The sequence below is a fragment of the Ambystoma mexicanum genome, chromosome 9, assembly GCF_040938575.1.
Source record: "Ambystoma mexicanum isolate Mex_15411 chromosome 9, UKY_AmexF1_1, whole genome shotgun sequence".
Taxonomy (NCBI): domain Eukaryota; kingdom Metazoa; phylum Chordata; class Amphibia; order Caudata; family Ambystomatidae; genus Ambystoma; species Ambystoma mexicanum.
Genome location: NC_090931.1, coordinates 556,120,669 through 556,140,171, shown reverse-complemented (window position 1 = coordinate 556,140,171; position 19,503 = coordinate 556,120,669). Strand labels below are relative to the sequence as shown.

The 19,503-nt window shown below is 47.8% G+C and overlaps 1 protein-coding gene across 5 annotated transcripts in view; it reads right to left on the bottom strand.

Annotated features, from left to right (window-relative positions):
- Positions 1-19,503, bottom strand: part of TRIM37 (tripartite motif containing 37) — a 1,981,866-nt gene that overhangs the window by 694,942 nt on the left and 1,267,421 nt on the right. For all 5 annotated transcript variants that reach the window (XM_069615157.1, XM_069615154.1, XM_069615156.1 and 2 more), the window contains one exon: positions 16,564-16,761. In XM_069615157.1, the coding sequence (XP_069471258.1) occupies positions 16,564-16,761 (198 nt within the window). The remainder of the gene's footprint in view (positions 1-16,563; positions 16,762-19,503) is intronic.

Here is a 19,503-nt window from a genome sequence, read left to right as displayed (position 1 = left end):
AAAAAACAATTTCAAATGTGTTTTTTTACATTTTTTTTTAATGGGGTGGTTCGCCCCCCAACCCCCCCGTTTAGGGGCTCCCCTCCAGCCCCCCTATTTATTTTTATTACCTAAACCCAAAAAAACATACAAATTAAGACAAAACACATTCTAATTTTTTTCGACATTTTTTTTAATATTATAACTGGCTACCAACTGATTGTTTACCCCTACTTTCAAGTTTCAACCTGTATAATAGTTAGGGCCTAAAGGCTACTGCCTTATCTAAGTAAGCTCCGTCTGGGACTCCCTCGGTGTGACCTACTTTAATTTTGGGGGTCCTTCTACAAGAGCTGTGGGGGTTAGTGCTTTCCAGACAAGTCCACTTTCTCTTTCTTTCATGTCCTGATGTTCCTCTCCCTGTATCTCTCTACCACTCTTCTTCTCTCAGGGTACCTCCCTTTTATATACTCCGCTAGCCACCTCTTTTCTCCCTGCATCTTCCTCTTCTAACATCTCTCTCTACAGCATTCCTCCACCTTCTGATGTTACTCTTTCCTTGTCCCTCTCCTGCTACTCCTCCTAAACAACACTACTAATCTCCTACTACTCTCCACTCCTATTATCACATCTTCCGCCTCCCCTCATATTCTCACCTCCCCTCATACTTTCGCCTCCCCTATATCTCTTGTCCACCCCTCTACCTGTCCCTCCTCTCCCAGCCACTCTCCTCTCCCTACTCCCCCCTCCTGTCCCCTCCTCTCACACTCTCTATGCACCCCCCCTTTCCTCTGTCCCCCCTCTCCTATTCCCCCTCTCCTCTGTCCTCCCCCTCTCCATACTCTCCCATCGTAATATCCCCTCCATTCATACGTTCCTTTCCTCTCTACTCTCACCACCCCTCCTCTTTTCCCATACTCTCCCATCTCCCCTGATACTCTCCATTGACTCCACTTGTACACTTATCTCTCCACTCACTCTCCCCCTCTCTCCTCGCACTCGGCCCCCTCCCTCCAATTATACACTCCCCACCACTTCTACTCACCACTCCTACTTTCCCCTCCACTCTTACTCTATCCCCTCCTTCGCTCCCCTCCCCCTCTTCACCACCACTCTCCCTTCCTACTCTTCCCTCTCCACTCCTCTACCTTCTATTCAGTCACCCTCCTTTCGCCATCAGCCACCTCCCACTCACCCTCTATCGCCTCACTCTCCCATGTTACATGCACACTCCCAACAGTACCACTTGCTTTCATCAACCAATACCTCACAATTTCTGGAATATTTTTCCTCCACACTCCTGTCCACCGCCCTTACTCCTGTCTCTTGGTCTGCCACCTCTTCGCCCTCTGCTCTCACCTGAACAACCCATACCTTCTTTTTTCCGATTCCAGCTTTATCCTCCCCATCGCCCATTATTCTCCAATTATTCTACACTATTCTCAGCCCAGGAGGATAGTTCAGGGGCAACATGTTTGTCATGGAAACAAGAACAACGCAGAGCAACACAGGTTCAAATCCCTGTCCCACGCTTAAAGACTAGTTTCCGGTATTATAAATGATTACTTAATTCTTCGCCCACAGGTTCCACAGGCCAATCTCAGACAGTCTTCCCCACCAGGGAGGTGTTGCAGACATGCAGGGTGGACCTGCTTTATGTCTCGTAGGTCCACCGTGAAGGTCAAAGGCCAGCCTGCATTGGATGACGTTCACATCCGTGTCAGGGCGACTGCTACACGGCTGAATTATAGGTAAGGCTTTCATTATTTCTTGTGCCAATGACCGTGAGCCGCTGTTTGGATAGTTTGCTAAAGTCTCCGTTAAGGATCCACATTGAAGCTATTCTGTATTTGTTGCTATCGGCGCGAAGTGCTCCTGGCTGCATATAGTCGATGCTGTTCTGTATAGCAGTCCTCTCTAATCCCGGTATGACTGGAGCAGTCTATCTGAAAGCATAAACTCTGTTGGATGCATTTCTCTGAAACAAGAGAGAAACTGGCCAGCATCTTCATACAGAGGTTTGGGGTGATTACCAGTGGTACTGCCCATGCAGATCTAGGTACTTGGGAGGGTACAGGACCTCCACAAAGCAGCCCTGTAGATGTGGAGTAGGGGCACACCAGACAGAAGCGCCATCGTTGCTGCTATGGCTCTGGTGGAGTGGGCTCTCGGTCGGCCTGGCAGCAGCCTGCTCGGCAGTCTATGACAGTACATGATGCAGCCGAAGAGCCACCTGGAGAGGGAAGCCTTCGATAAGACTTTTCCATATTTTACAGGTCCAAAGTTGACCAACAACTGAGAAATCTTCTGAAAATTCTTTGTATGCGACACGTAGAACTTCAAAGCACAAGCCACGTCCAGCGAATGCAAGGCCCTCTCCGCTGGCGACGATGGATTTGGGAAGAAGACGGGTAACGCCAAAGGTTCGTAGAGGTGGAATTCTGATGGTACCTGATTGCAGGTCAGGGCCCGGATCTCCCTGACCCTCACTGATGAGGTGATAGCCACGCAGATAGATGTTTTCCAAGAGAGGAACTTGATGCAAGTTCTCAAGCCGGGCAGGAGCCTTCACTGGCAGAAAGTCCTGAAGCGCCCCTTGACGAACTCTTTGACAAGTCTGTGCGACCACAGAGAGGCTCTAACTGGAGACCTGGTGGACCGGGATATGGCAGCGAGGTGCACCTTGATAGAGGCGTGAACCAATCCCGCCTTGGCCAAGGAGAACAAATAGGGTAGAAGCTGAGGGGCCATGACCTGCAGGGGCTGGGGGGCGTGGGTGATCTTCTGAGTCCAGCACCACACGGAGAAACGCTTCCATTGATTGCAGTAGAATTTCCATGTTGACGAGGCTCTGGCCAGGATCTCCTTACATTCCGTTGGGAACGCATAACCTCCAAACTCTAGGGCTGCAGAAGCCATGCCCTCAGGTTCAGTGACCCCCCGGGTCGTGTAGCAGAATCGCCCCTCCCTCTCTGGTCAGAAGGTCTGGAAACAGCTGTAGCCTGATGGACGGGGCCACTGACCAACGCAGCAGGTCCAGATGCCATATCTGACTCAGCCACGTTGGGGCGATGAGTATTATCTTGCAGTGGTACTTTGTGTGTTAATCACATGTAGCATGAGTGGAAACTGAGGAAAAGTATCCAGGAACCGTCCCTCCCTGAGAATGTGCCCCCCATGCTCCTCAGCAGAGGGAACCTGCTGGTTAACTTCTGGCACCTGGGGCTCGTAGCCGTCGCAATGAGATAGATTTGGGGTTTGCCCCAACTGTCGAACAAAAAGGTCCACCTGGTCCTGGGGAATCTCCCATTCGTGGCAGGAATGCAACTCCCTGCTGATGGTGTTCTTGACACCCGCTAGATGAAAAGGGATGAAGAACATGCCCTGCCGAATGGCCCAGAGCCACAGATCCTGGGCTTCCTTGGAGGGTGCCAGAGAGCGGGTTCCCCCTTGCTTCCAGATGTAGAACATGGTTGTGGTGTTGTCTGTGAAGATCCTCACCACCACGTCCTTCAGCGACGGCAGTAAAGACTTGAGGACCGAAGATGGCCCGAAGTTCCAGGACATTGATGTGGAGGCCCTTTTCCTCCGGTTGCCAGCGGCCTCTGGTGTGCAAATGTCTGGTGTGGGCTCCCATCCTTCTAGAGAGGTGTCCGTGGTAACTGTCTCCTGATAAGGTGGAACTTGAAACAAAGTCCCCTGGACGAGATGCGATTTTACACCCCACCACTATAACGCCCAACGGAACTCCTAGTTGAGGGATATCTTGTCCACAAAGGTCCCCTATACCAGTCATCCACCTCGAATCCAGAAACTCCTCATGCGAAGTCTGCAGAGGCAAACGAGGCTGATACAGTAGGAGATCATGCCCAGCAGCGACTTGATGGACCACACCGTCACCGTCCATGCCAATAAAAACCGCTGCACTTTGCCTAGTATGGCTCACACTCTCTCCTCGGCAGACACCAAACACGTAACTGTGTTGATTCGGGCACCTAGGAACAGCACGTCCTGAGCTAGCGTCAGGCAAGACTTTGGATAGTTTATGGAGAGCCCCAACTCTGTCAGCAGACGTACGGTTCTCGATGTGTGCTCGCTTGCCAGAGTACGTGAGCGGAAACGCATGAGCCAGACGTCCAGAAAAGGGTATACGTGGATGGCTTGTAGACAAAGATGTACCGCAACCAGGGCCAGGAACTTTGTAAAGACCCTCAGGGTCGACTTCAGGCTGAGGGGCAGAGCATTGAACTGGTAGCGCTGACCCTGAACAACGAATAGTAGGAACTTGCAGTGTTTCCTGTGAATGGGGATGTGGAAGTAGGTGTGCTCCAGATCCAAGGACGTCAGAAAATCCACTTCCTCCAGTTGGCACAGCACATGCTGCAATTTGACCATCCAGAACCTTTGGGACTTGAAGTAGTTGTTGAGACGATGCAGAACCAGGATCGGCCTCCAACACCCCCTTCTTTCAAACCAGAAAGTATCTGGAATATACTCCGGAGCCCTGGAGACACTGGGGAACAGGTTCCATCGCCACGTTCTGGAACATGGCCCGCACCCTCTTGCAAAAGCAGTGGTCCGCGTTGTTCTTGTCGCGATATTGACGGAATACGAGGACACCTGAGTTGGAACTCCAAGGTGTGCCAGGGTGTGCCCCTGTCAGAGTGTCCAGCAGCCATCTGTCCATGGTGATCATCTTCCACGTGCTGACGAACTTCACCTGACGGCCTCCCACTGGGGTGCATAAATGGGAGCCCGAGGCCACGGCTGCTTCAGGTCTGCTTGGAGGTTGGAGCTGTGCCCTCCGGGAGGCGCTGGCGCTGTCCTCCACTGCCTTGAGAGCGACTCATCTACGCTTCTTGCGTGGATGAGCGTAAGGGCTGCTTGTACGGGGTAGTATAACCCTTGGAAGATCTACCGGGTTTTCCTCTGGATGCATGAAAGGAGGACAGCCGTCATTGCTGCGAGGTTGCCAGGGAGCGCCCTGTCTCCATGTCAGCCTTTATCGCTTGCAGAGACTCGTCGACTGCCATTCCCCATCCGGCAGAAACCTGTGTCCAAGATGTCCACTGCCACTGTGACAGCATGGTCCAAGGCCACTTCTCCTTGAAAAAGGTCTAGTGCCCCAACCTTCTTGTCCTCGGGCAGGAAGACTAGGATCGGACCCAAATTGTACCATAGTTCCTGGTCATATCGGGACAAAAGGGCTAGGGCGATCGCTGCCTTGATGGTAGAGGCAGCTGTATAAATTATCCTCTTGCCCATTGCATCCAGCTTCTTCCCCATCTGCTTCGGTGGTACCATGGCTGCCAATGATGGATTCGCCGATCGCTTCCTGGCAGCGGCCGACACCATTGAGTCGGGGGCGAGAGCCGAGACCTTAAGGGACCTGAATGCAGTACCCTGTACTTTTTCCACCAATCTGTCACGCTTCGGCGGGCCGTATTTGGGTTCTTCATTAGCGCGAGGCCTTCCTCCCAGATGTCGTCCAGGAAGGGAACAGACATGATGGTCTTGACTCGCGCCGCTGGTACAGGAAACACTCCTTAGTCTCCCCGGGAACCAACGGAAACAGCTCAGAGGTCCTTCACATGGAATGAAAGGATCCAACTTTGTCCGGGGAGAAGGCCCTATGGGGCTCGTCCACATGTGGTGTATCAGCCAGTAAAAAAGTTGTCTTCGACGGTGCCGGTAGCCCTGTCCATGCCGTGTCTGTGTGGAACCGGGATTCCGGGGGGGTCGTGTTACGGCGAGGTGGTGGAGGGCTCTTCCGCAGGGGTGGCCTCAACCTCAGAGGCTCTTTAGGGTCCTGTGGAGGCGTAGGCCCCGGGGGCATCATATGCTGGATTTCTGTGACCAGTGTGTGCAGTTTCATTAGAATATCCAGCAACACGACCCAAGGTCTACGGGTGAAAGGAGCCAATGGCATAGGGTCTGGTCTGATGTGTCTCCGCTTGCAAGCAGGGGACTTGGGACCACCGCCCCCAGATCCTCCCCTTCATGAACTGTGTAGTAATCATCGGGCAGATTATCGTCTCCCTCATCGGAACTTGAGTAAATCTGATCCGGTCTATCAGGAGCAGCCTGTGAGTCCACATACCGAAGAGGCTCCACCGGGTGGCAGGGGGGCCTTCTCCCTCTCAGGAGGCTGCTGTGTCGAAGTGGTCCCTGCGTCTTTCCCTGACCCCTCAGCGGTCGCTACCTTAGTCGCTGCCCCCGGGTCCGTATCTTGCCTTGGGGCAAGGATACCCGCGGGGTGGTCATGGCAGACATTTCCTTCGCAGACCCACTCTCCTTCAATGCTGTCATGGTAGATGTCTACTTGGTCGACGAGGTGCCTGTCGAGGCCTTTGTTGACGGCGTCACTATTGACTCAGTTGACCTGGCAGGCTGCAAGGTCTTAGATTGGATGAGTGATCTCCGGAACTTGTCCCTTGTCGGTTTATTCGCTGACACACAGAGTTTGGACGGGATTAGGGACTTTCTCTTAGAAGAGGTCCCTTTCATTGGCAGGCTCACCATGGAGGCTGACTGTGATGGCTAACTCCTTCTGCCTGACTCGGGACCCGCATTAGCGGCGAACCCAGCAGAGCCAGCGTCGCAGAGTTTGGCCTTCTCTTGGGCCCCCGCCTCTGCGGCATCCTCAAAGGATGTCGACCTCCTGCTGGAGTGAGTCTGCTCCTCGGACAGGCCAGTCCGAGATGAGAGCTGGCCCTGCCTGGGGGCGGAGTTAAAGGCCTTGCTTGACTTGAGCCACGCTAGCAGTCTGCTGGGCACAGTCTTTCTTGGGTTTCTTCGAGAAATCACAGCACACCTCACATTCCTCATCGTGGTCGAGATGCAGGTAATATAAGCATTTATGATGGTGATCTTCCATGAACATGTTCCTTAATCCACCCTTTGCGCGGAGTTTCAAGAGGCTTCTGCCTTCCTTCTTCTCAGACATGGTTGGAAAGCGCGAAGTAGGCCCAAGTCCGGGCCTTCTCGAAACTTCGATGACGATCCGACGGTGGATGAAGATCTTTGCCGGTAGCGGATCCCCGCTGCCGTTCTCGGTCCTTCGCTGAAGACGAAACAAGCAAAAATCGGTCCTTTTTTTGTTGCTTTTGAAACTTCTTATGGAAAAAAATTTGAAATAGCACTAAAATAGCTCAGCGACCAACTCGAGGACTCCCAACGTACAGTACAAATCAGAAGATGGCCACCAGGGGTGGAGCTTAGGGAGAGGACTGTCATTGGATGGGGGCAGAATGACCCAGAGGACAGTGATTGGTTTAGAGGAGAAATACAGTTTTAAAGTGAAAGTGAAACAGTTTTTTCTTTTACTGAGGATTCCCAGCCTAATGACAGGGAATATTCATGAGCATGTGAATCCATGCCAGACCCCATGCTGGAGAAACTTGTCAATTTCTTACTCACAACTATGAAAACTGAAATCCTCAAAGGGGTTGTGGGGTGGGTGGAAGCCGCCAGACGAAGCCGGTAAGCCTGTGAAGTGGAGACAGGACGTCAGGGCACTTGTGTGTTTGCAGCCACAGGCCCGAAGAAGGCCCTTAGAAAGACGTTGAGGTCTGGAAAGGGAAGCTGGGTCACCAGGGAAACTAGGCAGCTCCATCAAGTACCGTTAAGTGTCGGGTACATGAGTCGGGTGACCCAGAACAAGGAGGTTGGGTCACTGGGACATATAACCAAAAAAGTGACGTCGGAAGCGGCCACTGCGTACACTGGGTCTCTGACCGTGAACGTGAACGTTGGTGCGGCTTGACGTTCTGAGGTTTGAAGCAAAGGGTGCTCTCCTCTAGCAGACATACACCAGGACGCGCCCGAGTTGAAACAAGCGCTCGTTTGGGGGCCGAGAGCAATGTTCCCCGGACCTGGTGCTAGAGCTGCAGCTGCCCTGGAGCATTGAACCCGCATTGGACTCGCGTCTAGCTGAGGAGTAAAACAAACTTACAAGGAGGCGGCAAGGAGACAAGGAGGTGAGGTGAGGCAAAGCGAGTGGAGACCAGGGGTAGTAGTATTATACTACCACACGCCTTCTCTCCCTGGCCAAGGTGCCGGCAGTGCCGTAATCCAATTTACAGAGGCACAGACACCTCGGTAAGTAGAGAGCTAGCCCCCCCCCCGGCCTGTGCGGCGATACATCGTATTTCTCCTCTACGCCACATTTGCTCCACATACCCGCTCAGAGCCCCCCTCTCATTCCCAGTACTCCCTTTTTTCTCCTTTTTGCTCGCGCTGCCCTCCTGGCTCTAATAAGAGCTCCAGAGCTTCGACAGCCATAGTGCTGCAGCAGCTAGAGCAGCCTATTGCTGAAGTGATTACCGGACTGCTAAGAGCGGAAATGGAGGGAGCGATCTAGAAGCATTGGCTCCAGCTATTCCTACCTTTGCTGTGTCTGGGAGACTGCAGGCAACGCCTTTGATCCTGGCACATAAGGCAAATTTTATTGCGATATTGAAAAACCATAACCATATGACACGAGCATGATATAGACTATAAGTGCCACTTTTGTCCCTGAGCCAACTGCTACAACCACAAGAGGATTCTCAACCAAGCCCTCACTAAGAAAATCTGACTTTTGTCTCTGACGTCCGACAGTTTGGAGTGATTGAACTAGAGTGCCAGTGACAGGCAATTCAGTTGGGCAGGCTGCTTACAAAGGCAGAGGTGATCTAACTCCCACTGCTACTACTGTCACTGACTAGCCCTAGGGATTCTACCCACTAACTGATTAATTAACTAATTGACTGCAAGATCTCTTTTCCAATCGTGCACCCTCCATCTTCTTAAAATCTCTTATAGTGGGGAGGGATAAGACACATCATGCTAACAGTCAAGAAGTGTTCTGCCACGAGGTACAACCTTTGAAATCAGAAGGGCAGGTCTTCTACAACAGCGTTGAATAAGTGTAAGGGCACCAAACCTGTACCAATGGAAAAAGGCGCCATTACTGACTTCTTCCCACCCCCGGGCACTCCTAACCCTATAAGTTCACCATTAACTGTGGAGAAGGAGTCCGGTAGTCACAGCATGATTAACAATTCAGTGGGTCTAGGGGAAAGTGCAATCAATAATAACTCATTGCTAAATCTCTGCCTATCCATGCAGAGAGCCATGACTCCGCTACCAGGAAGCAACGTGGGAAAATCGGACCAATAGCTATCAACATCAGACTATTGACACACAACGTGAAGTATACAACAGACTATCTGCTTCCCCTAATTTGGACATACACTTAGATACATTGGAAACAGAAAACAGCAGTGATCAAGGAGAAAGCTGAACGAGTCTGGGTGACTTGCAAGCCTCTGTTGCGTCCTTACAATTTGCATTAAACATTCTGCTAAAGATGTGTGGGAAGATACTTGATGTCACCCTTACATTGTCGAAAGGAGACACAGAGAAAAATAGCCAGAAGGAATCTGAACCGGAAGAAAGTAATGTTATCATTCCAGACAGCTCTGAACCTGCGGTCCAGGACTCTAACATCACAAATAATTCAGAAATCTATTTCTCACGCAAACAGAGACGTTTGACCAAAAGAGCGATCAGAAGGAGAAAGCGTCAAATTGTAACAATAACATTACCTGACACAGCAGAGCCTGAGGACGAAATTTCTAGACCGACGGAAGGCAGTACGCCCAAAAAGGGGCAGAGAAAAGCTAAACGGAAAGCTGCACGTGCCCGTAAACGCACTGCAGGAAAAGAGGGTAAGCTGACCAGCTGGCGCATTACTGACAAGAGCAACACCTCTCATCCAGTAGTGGTGGAGGACCCAGAGCCATCTCTCTGTTTAGATGAGCAGGATATGAACTCAAATCAGAACAACACAAACAATGTATCAGTTATCTCATTGCCACCAAATAACGAACCTCTACTATCAACATCAGAGCCAGCAGAGGATAATGGCAACATTATAGTGCTCCAAGGCGGAAGAACTTGCCTTATTAAAAATTTGTATCAAACCAGCGATCATGACTGGATCACCAGGTCAGCACTGATGACCAGACTGCACTCCATTCAACAGCTGAGAGTACTACGATCTGAGGACTTTGAATTTGTTGAACCACTGAAAGTCAGGAATTCTAGTACATCGGCTTTACACTGTAAATTCTTAGCTACAGCCGAGCTGATACGTAACTTTAAAACTAGCTTGAGGGAAGCAGACATGGAAATAGATGTTGACCCCAACATGACAGACCCGCAATGGCCAACACAGATGTCAAGTCCAAATACGGAAGAAAGTATTACACCACAGTTACCAAAAGGCGATTCAGTACAGATGGCTGATGTACAGAAGGTTCTCAAATGGCTCGCGGAGTCCATACCGGAATTAACATTAAAACAATGAGATCAAACAGTAATATCATGGAACTGTCGGGGATTTAGCCACTTACTGTCGCCCGGTGGCTCCATCCCTTTACTAACAGGCCATACCTGTATATGCCTTCAGGAGACGTGGCTCACCTCTCGAGCCCTGCTAAATGGTTACACTATACATCAGGAATTGGCAAAAAAGGGGCAGAGGGGAAGACCTTATGGAGGTCTACTCATTGGAATTTCACATCCACTAAGATCCACCCGTATCCACACGAACATGGACGAATATGTGTTAGCGGTAGAATTGGAACTTCCTGGAAAAGATACAGTGGAGCAAATATTGTTGGGTAACATATATAATCCTCCTGAATCTTCCCACAGAGACCACATCCAGGAAGCCTGTCATGATCTGTTGATTAATTGGATGACAGATGTAAATAAAAATCTGGTAATATTTGCTGGTGACTTCAACTGCCATTTAATTGGAGACGTGAGTACAAGTAATAATCCCCCTACTGAAGAACATAGGCAAGTTGAGACATGCAGGTGAAAACTCTGAGGGATTACTATGGCTCAACTTCTTCAAGTCATGGAATTTTGAAATCTTAAATGGCAGAACCACTAGTGACTACCCGGGACAACCAACATGGGGAAATACCAAATCCAGAAGCACATTGGATTATACTTATTTAAGCCCCTCTATGGCCACTTGGGTCACGGATATTAAGATTAACGGCAATGATTGGAGTGATCATGCAACACTTACACTCTCTTTCAACTACACTGCACGTACAGTACAGATCCTTGGGAGAGCTGAAGACGAACCATGCCTCCTCTAATATTCAGTGGTCTGATAAAAACATCAAACGGGCTACAGAATATACAATCGATAAGTCAAACATGGGTCGTGCTGAGCTTATAGCTATGACTAGCAATGAGATTGAAGAATGGATTACATCATTTTCGTACTGCTACGCCACTGTTAAAACAAATATGCTGGCCCCTGAAGTTAAGTCTACTAACGTATTTGACATTGAAATCAGAGACGCCAAACGAATCCTAAGAGCAGATTTGAGAAAGCTATGTAAAGCATCCATTATATGGAACAACTATCTGAATCTAAATAAGAAGCTGAAAAACACCTACAGTATATGGCTCAGGCAGAAGCGCTATACAACTAAACTACTAAAATGGCAAACAACAGTTCTTGCAACAGGGATTGCTGAGCATGGCACGGGGAGACACAAATATCTCTTTGACTAACCCTATTGGTATAGTCCAGGGAAGGAATTCCTGAAAACCTGCAACCATACTGCCCATTACAAGTTACAGGAGAGGAATATCCTGGGTCGACCTACTGCCCCTTTTAAGGTGACAGTTGAATCAATGATTGCCAGGATAAAAAAAAGCTCAAAACATTGAGAGCTCCTGGACCCAATGGCCTAGCAAATATCATCCTAAAGAGTAATCCGGAATACTGGGCAGAGGTACTTGAGATACTATTTGAAAAGATCCTGAAGGAGGGGCAAATTCCGGAATCCTGGCAGACAGCAACCCTGGTCCCTGTCTACAAGAGGGGAGACCGCACAGACCCTGGCAATTACCATCTACTATCTATGTTGGACTGTACGGGCAAATTATTCGCAGCATACCTACTACACGAGTTACAAACATGGGCAGACAGAGAAAGGATCCTAGACCGATTTCAATGCGGCTTTAGGGGCGGATATTCCACAACACACAACCTGGTTGTAATAGATATCCTTCGTAATAAGGCCAGAACACCAGGTAATCCGCCCCTATATGCGCTGTTTATTGACTTTAAAGCTGCTTTCGGTCTAGGTGTATCACGGCACCAATACTATACAATCCGTTTGTCCACGATATACCCAAAATATTAGCATTGGAACACAACTGTCCCCCCCAAGATAGGTACTGCTCACTGCCTGGTCCTAGCATACGCTGACGATTTAGTCATCATGGACCATACTATTAGTGGCATCCCAAGATCAGCATAGGCACTATGGACGTATACTCAAACCAACGGCCTGGCAATCAATTTGAATAAAACTCAGATGGTAGTATTCAGTTCCAGGAAGATACCACGAGTGAGCCTCAATATACATCGGACTGCAATTCATTACACCCCATACTACAGATATCTGGGCATTGAGTTCGAGCCCAAGGGGCAATACACTATGTGCAAACAAGCCAGAATCACGAGAGCGGCCCAAGTCACAGCCCTGATTTATCGCTTTTCTACATCTCACTGTGGGTACACCATCTGGGCAGCTCGAGAACTTTACCTCCAGGTGCTAGCACCTATGATAACTTACGGCCTTGAGCCATTGCAATTGATGGACATGGAATGGCTGCAGATCCTTGAAGGAAAATACTGGAAAAAAATACTTGGTCTCCCGGCTTTTATTCCCATGTCCATTCTCAGATTAGAACTGGGCCTCATCTCCTGGAAATCCCAGGTACTCAGAAAAAGAGCTGAACTGTACTTAAAAGCGACACCTTACACAGATAATCTCTTGTTAGCGGCAATTCACTGTGAAATTAATAAAGCCTCCTCATATCTACTTATGAAAAAACATATGAACTGTTATCTTTAAACGATTGGCTGGACCCAAAGACAAGCGGATACAGCCTCTTCGCTTACAGTGCTATCAAAGAAATCTGAATTGCATGACTGGATCAACAACTTTGCGCATTTGGAAGATCTAAAGCGCTATAAATTTGTGCAACATATGAATTATACCTTCAAGAAACCATTACCATACTTGAATCTCTGCCCTTCGCCGCACCTGAGATGATTTATTCTCCTGCTGATTGATCAGCTCCCAGTATCGGCTATAAGTGGGATCAAGCATAACCTCACCTTATTTGAACGCTCCTGCCGATTGTGCAAGGACAGATCGGAGTCTGAAACTGGCAAACACGTCCTTCCCAGATGTCCGGCTATGCTAAAAATCTATACAACATGTTATGCAGACTTTGTTCATAGATTGGACCACGTTAGTAGTAATGACTTCTGGCTAAGAGCGATTAATGCAAGGGGACTGAAACTCTACATTGCAATGTACAATGTATGGATGAATGTAGAGAAATCATTGGACATAAGTATTTAAGTCAACTTGCAGTCTATGTATGCTAAATTTTGCTAGAGTTTTATCTATGAACTAATAAGTTTCTCTATTAGTAATTACTTATTAGAATCCTTTTCTTCCTAGAACATGCAATTGATATAACATAATTAATTGTTAATTATAAGGTATTAACTATACACTATTTAGATATCTCCATCTTTTAATTTTGGTTATGTGTTTATCAAAATTTTCTTTTTTCTTCTTTCTCTTTATGTTATTTCTACAAAATTATAATTTTTTTCTTTGCATAATTTATGTAAATGTAATAAGAATATTTATGTCATATGTGAAAAGCTTATGTTAAGCTATAACACATTAAAAATAAATAAAAAGTGAATGAAAGAGGGTTTGAGAACCAACACTCTAAAAAGTAATACTCAATATTGGATCTGTGCGAGTACGATAAACACCAGAATAAAGAGAGAAACTGGCATGGGGGTAGACCGGTGTTTGAACATTTAACAAAGGAAGTAAACGAAAGTGGGTTTGAGACCCGGTATTTTGGTGAAAACAATATTGAATATTGAAACTGTGTGAATGCAAGAAATACATTAATAAAGAGCCTGGCCGGAGAGTATACCAGGTGTCTTGCGAGTCTTGGACCTCTACCCAAAGTGTGTTACTTTGAAAAGAGAATCCCAAGGAAACGTTGTACCCTTGGTGTTTTGAATGACAGTGTTTGTGGAAGAGATTTGGGGAAGGGAGTCATTTCGCCTGGAATGGATTGTAACACCAAGAGGAAAGAGGCATACTCTTGGGCCTTAAAGAACTTGCTTATTCTTTGGAACTTTTGTTTTTGGTGGAGAGACATTCCCAAAAAACTGTGAACATTAGCCATGTGGTACCTGTGTTGTATTATATCTTTTTGTTAAACTTGAAAACATGTGAACTTTTTCTAGCCAGAGACAATACCCTTAGCACCTTAGAGTTAGTTTTAGAATGCAAGGGCTAGGCTAGGATTTCAGGCACAGGACACATTTTCTTTAGACATCTTGGCGCAGGACAGACCCTTAGTTTTGGTTGAGGTAGGAAAATACCTCCTAGATTAGGCACAGTAAGGTATTTTTCAACCCTTTTATTGTTTAATAAAAGTCTTTAACCAATACCACGAGTCCTCTGTGTATGAGTCTCATTCCTGTTTCCTCACAGGTACTAATGCATTTTTCAGCCCTTCTCCCAGCCATTTTGTTTTGAGCAATCCTCCTGTCTATGTTGAACATGAGACACAGTTAACATGACCATTGTGCTGTGGCCCATCCTGAGCCCACAAAGGAATCCTCTATTTGTGTTTTAACTGGTATGGGCAGTTTTAAAGTCTTCTAGACTTTCAATCTACATTCAGTAGGGTTTGGCCAGTGTGTGGTGGCTTCTATGGCAAGCATGCCCTTTATGTGCTGCCTGGTGATATGACGTGATGGGTGGCTTGGGTCAGCCACTGGGTGAATGTATCATCAGTTTGAGATCCTTTGCGATACTCTGAGAATCTGCCCCGGAACTCCTAGAAGACTGCTGCTGAATATGGGTTGCTGCTGAGGACCTTGTGTGGCCACATGGCTGGTCCTTGCCTCCTTTGCCCTTCTCCTGCCTCCTTTTCTGTGGGTGAAAATCAATCCTAGACGTTCCCCTTCATGATTCCCTAGTCCTTGCCCACTGCACTGCCCCTTCCTCCATGGGACAGTTTCCTGGCCTTTGCTGTGCTCGCTCCCTCACAAATCCTTCTGGCCCAAGTACTTAAAGGTGGGAAGTCTTCCTGGCTAAAAAGTTGGGCTGCTTTCTCCTGCCTCGATCCAGCTTTGTTTTAGGATGTCCTGGGTTGCGCCCTTCTACTGCCCCAGTCATGGGCCTGCTTCTTGCTGGCTTGCTGTCACTTCCTGTCCTCCTGAGCTGGTCTCATAATCTGGTTGAGTTCCTCTGTACTCCTATTGCAGTCCTCGGATGCTGTGCATCTGCCTTGCAGTTAGTCTTCTCATATGTCCTGTTGATGCTACTTTCAATCGTCCGGATCCTCGCTGGGTTGTAGATTTAAGTTTGTTCAAGTCTGAGGTCTCAACCGTGGCTAACCTAACCTAAGTTTGGTACCCAAACTAATGCGTTGGATTCTTCATCAGGGCTCCCCTGGGCCTAATAGAAGTGGTGATTTCCATTGATTGGAGTGGGCTTGTGCTCCCTCTGCAACCAGCTCCTCCTGGACTTCAAGTTCTCCACCCCATTTTGTGGATGGGGGTCCTATGGTGTCCCCTTTGGCTGGTTGTCCCATCTGCTACACCTGTGGGGTAAAATGAGAATTTACCTTACTATTCGCCATAACCTATGCAGTCCTGTTGGAGTTGTTCCGTTGCCCTCTATGAGAACACATTTGGGAAGTCTGGTAACTCACCTAAAGTTACTGGACAATAGAATTTTCCTGACAGTTTGAAATTGTAAGAAGGTACAAGTTATTTTACATTAATTTCTTCATAAATCACTGCATTTCTCTCTTGATCAATGAGTAACATATGGTATAAAATGACAATAGTAGCAATGATTTTCTCTATGGATTTTTGAGTACACTGAAATCTGTCTTGGCGCAGTGCTTTTTACCTTATTTCTAATAACCTTACTTACTGTCTCGGTTACAGTATGCCCATGTGTTTTAACCATTGTACTCCATTATCTACTGGTTATGTGCTACAGTAATTCCTTGTTAGGAATTAGTGTGGGGGTAAGAAAAGAACACTGTTCATCCCATGTTTTGGCAAGGACTTCTTGACCAAGTGTATATACTTTATCTCAGTCTAGGAAACCCTTTTCTCCAGACTCCTTCCGCATTGTAAGCTGTAAGAATGTAGCTATCCATTTACAGGCGCTATGGGTGGAAAGGTTCTCGTCTACTGCCTTTTTTATTATTATGTATAATGTACTCAGTAGCTCTTAAATATTGCCCAGTACTTAAACTTCATGTTGCGATGTGTAATACTAGATCTGTGCTGATCCTCTCTTGAGTAACTTAGTGGATGCCCAGTTCCCCCCCTTGGGATAGATCTCTTCACACCGCTTACCAGAGCGCTGTGGAAAAATCTTCCCAGCAGTGTTGAACAGAACAACTGGTAAAGAAATAAATAATTCATACATTGAACACATCATGTAGGATTTGCTCATCATCCTCGTCATCCTTTTCTCTTGCAGCTGCAGCAGCAGATAAGCTCTCATGATCTTCGGATTTCTTTGACCTGATCTCTGCACCATCTTCATTCTGGGGACTGATGTGATTATCTGGTGGTGACATTCCCCTGGATTTTTGGCTCCGTGATAGTTCAATTGCCAATCTCTTCATTAGGAAAAAATGAAAAACATATTTACTGATCAATTTATGTAGATGTTCGAGCGAAGCGGACAAATATTGAATTAACAAAACCAAGTAACTAGAAATCTAACAAGAAATGACAATGCAGGGCACTGACTGAACATGAGAACATCTTAATGTGAATAGGAGAAAGCAGCATTTAACTACCTCAGTCACACAAAGAAAACCACATGCAAAACATGTCTTCCATAGTTAATTTCATTCAAGACCCTTTTACAAGAATTTAGTAGACTTAATTGGCACACAAACAACTAAAGGGCTTCAGATTAAAGCTATTTGCCAAAGCTCTCAATACTGCTGGGGCTCCTACTTCTTAAATGTTATGATGCAGCCATTCAAAATGTAGAGGATGTAGTTGATTAGAAGTTGTTTTGCGAAGTCATGCAACAGACAAAGCCACAGCGCTTAACATTTTTTCTGACATATCAAATGAGACAATCTGAAATCAAGGAATATAAAAGCTTTACACTTTCCACTGGATTTTCACCGAGTGGAAACCGTTAAGCTGACATTAGCTGTTGTGCTCTAGCCACTCTAAAGCAGAGGATTACATGTTTACTGTCAAAGGAATACTGTTCTTTTATGTTGTTCATAACAGAAAAAATGAGATGTCAATATATAAGAAAAGCACACTCGTTTCAAGAGCCAGGTGAACGGGTTGCAGTTGTGGCCATCTGGTTCATACAATCATCATTACAACTTTCTAAAGCAAATGGCCAACGCCTTGACAAAGGCCTGGCCAAGATCATAGCCAATTAGTGTACTGGTTCACTTAAAAATGACGTGACTGCGAGTGTCTTCTATTTTGCTCTTGGCGGATACCCAGGAACTTGAGAACTAGAATAAGAATGGCCTCAGAAAACTAGATACTTATAAGGAGAAGACACTCACACATTTGTTAAGTTCTCCATCGGACATGCATCTTCTGCAGAAGTTACCCTTTTGTGTTATATTAGAATGTCTCTATGGACTACAGGAATTTGGTTGATCCTATCCTTGTCAGAGAGGAATAAGATAATTTTTTTTCACCGGAGAGACATGTGGGGGATTGTTTATTCCTTAAATCTCCCTCGACAAGTGAACAAAGAGCTCCCATTGGTTATTTGGTGGTTATTTGTTGCGTCACAGATGGCCTCACTAACACACACAAAGTCTGGGAGACTTCAAGGGTTTTAATTAAAATTTAAGACGGTGGGAGACCACCAGGTGGCGCGCTGATGCAGGTCGCATAGTCGCGTCGCTCTTGAGTTGCTGGGCTTTTAAGGGTCCTGAGCCCCGGTATATGGCCCCACTAAAGGGGTGATTTTGAGCCCTAAATGTTGCAGATGGCCCCCCACAGATTTGGATGACGTTTGAATCCCCCAATGGAAAGGCGTCAGGGCTATGACCGTCTAGTACCTCAGGGAGCTGCAGGATACCTAACCGAGGAGCGTCTCCACACTGTGATCAGGGGAGAGCAGAAACTCGTGCCAAGGCCAGCCAGCCGGCATAGCAGATTACAGGATTCTCTCCACCCCACCAAAGATATGGCCGGACGGGCCCCGGTGCCTGAGGCAAAGTGGGCAGAAGGAGCGGATGGATGGGAAATGTCTGTTACCACCCTGAACCGTGCAACACAGCGTGAACGGAGGAAGGCCCATCCCCCCCCCCACTCCAGTGAGGTGAGCTGTTGAAGTACAGGCACAGCAGGGTGGCAACAAACACACCGGGACTCTGAGATGATCCCGAGGGCCCACGCAAATGCACAAGCAGCTGGGAAGCCGTGGGTGCCATCATTTGGTGTGCGACACCCCACCCACCCACCAGACATTGGAGGGGTGCTCACCGAGACACAGCTCATGCAGGGCCCATCACAGTGCAATTGGAGGTGAATAGGGGACAAGGCTGTGCACCTTCAAGGGAGAACCCCACGGGAAGAAAGACGAACGGAAATGGAGGGCGAGCAACCCCTGAGGACATATACCTCCGCCCCTCCTCCAAGTCCCATCTATGCCTGCACATTGATTGGGTTAGTTACACCCAGAGGCTGGGGGCGAGTGGGGGAGAGTCGGTGCCAAGGAAACCTCATAACATGGCCCGTGCTGATCCCAAGTAGATCTAATTGCAATCACTAGGCACAGCTCGAAGAAGTCGGAGGCGAATAAAGCCATATCGGACACCACCCACGCCTGGAGGCGACACCGGTCCGCCCCAGGCACTCCATAACTAACTGGGAGAGTACAGTTGGAGGAGACAGCCCACTGCACACGCAGAGAGGAGGCAGCCCTCCTGGAGCACTCCTATACAGCGCAGTCCTCCGAAGGTGGTGCACACACTGACAAGTGACGCCCTGGCAATCAACATCATGTTTAATGTGGATTTCCAGTGGGAAACAGCTAGCTCACTCTGCTAGGGTGGGAAATCAGGGGCCTACATGAGGAAAGAACCCACATGCGGAGAACCATCTGCCATTTGATAGCTGCCCCTCGTTAGGAGGCTCGGCCTGGGAGAAGGATGAGGGAGTCACTGATACAGGAAGTATTGGAGGGTACCAAACTGCTGCTTCGACCAACCCTCCTCCCCCGACATCCACAAGCGATGGGACCAATGCACATTTTATTGGGGGAGCAATTCACGGCCCAAAGCCTCACCATAGGGACCTCCGCTTTCGAGATCCTTTCCAGAGAAAAAGTGGTCTGGAGCACCATCGTAAAGAAGCGCCAGCAA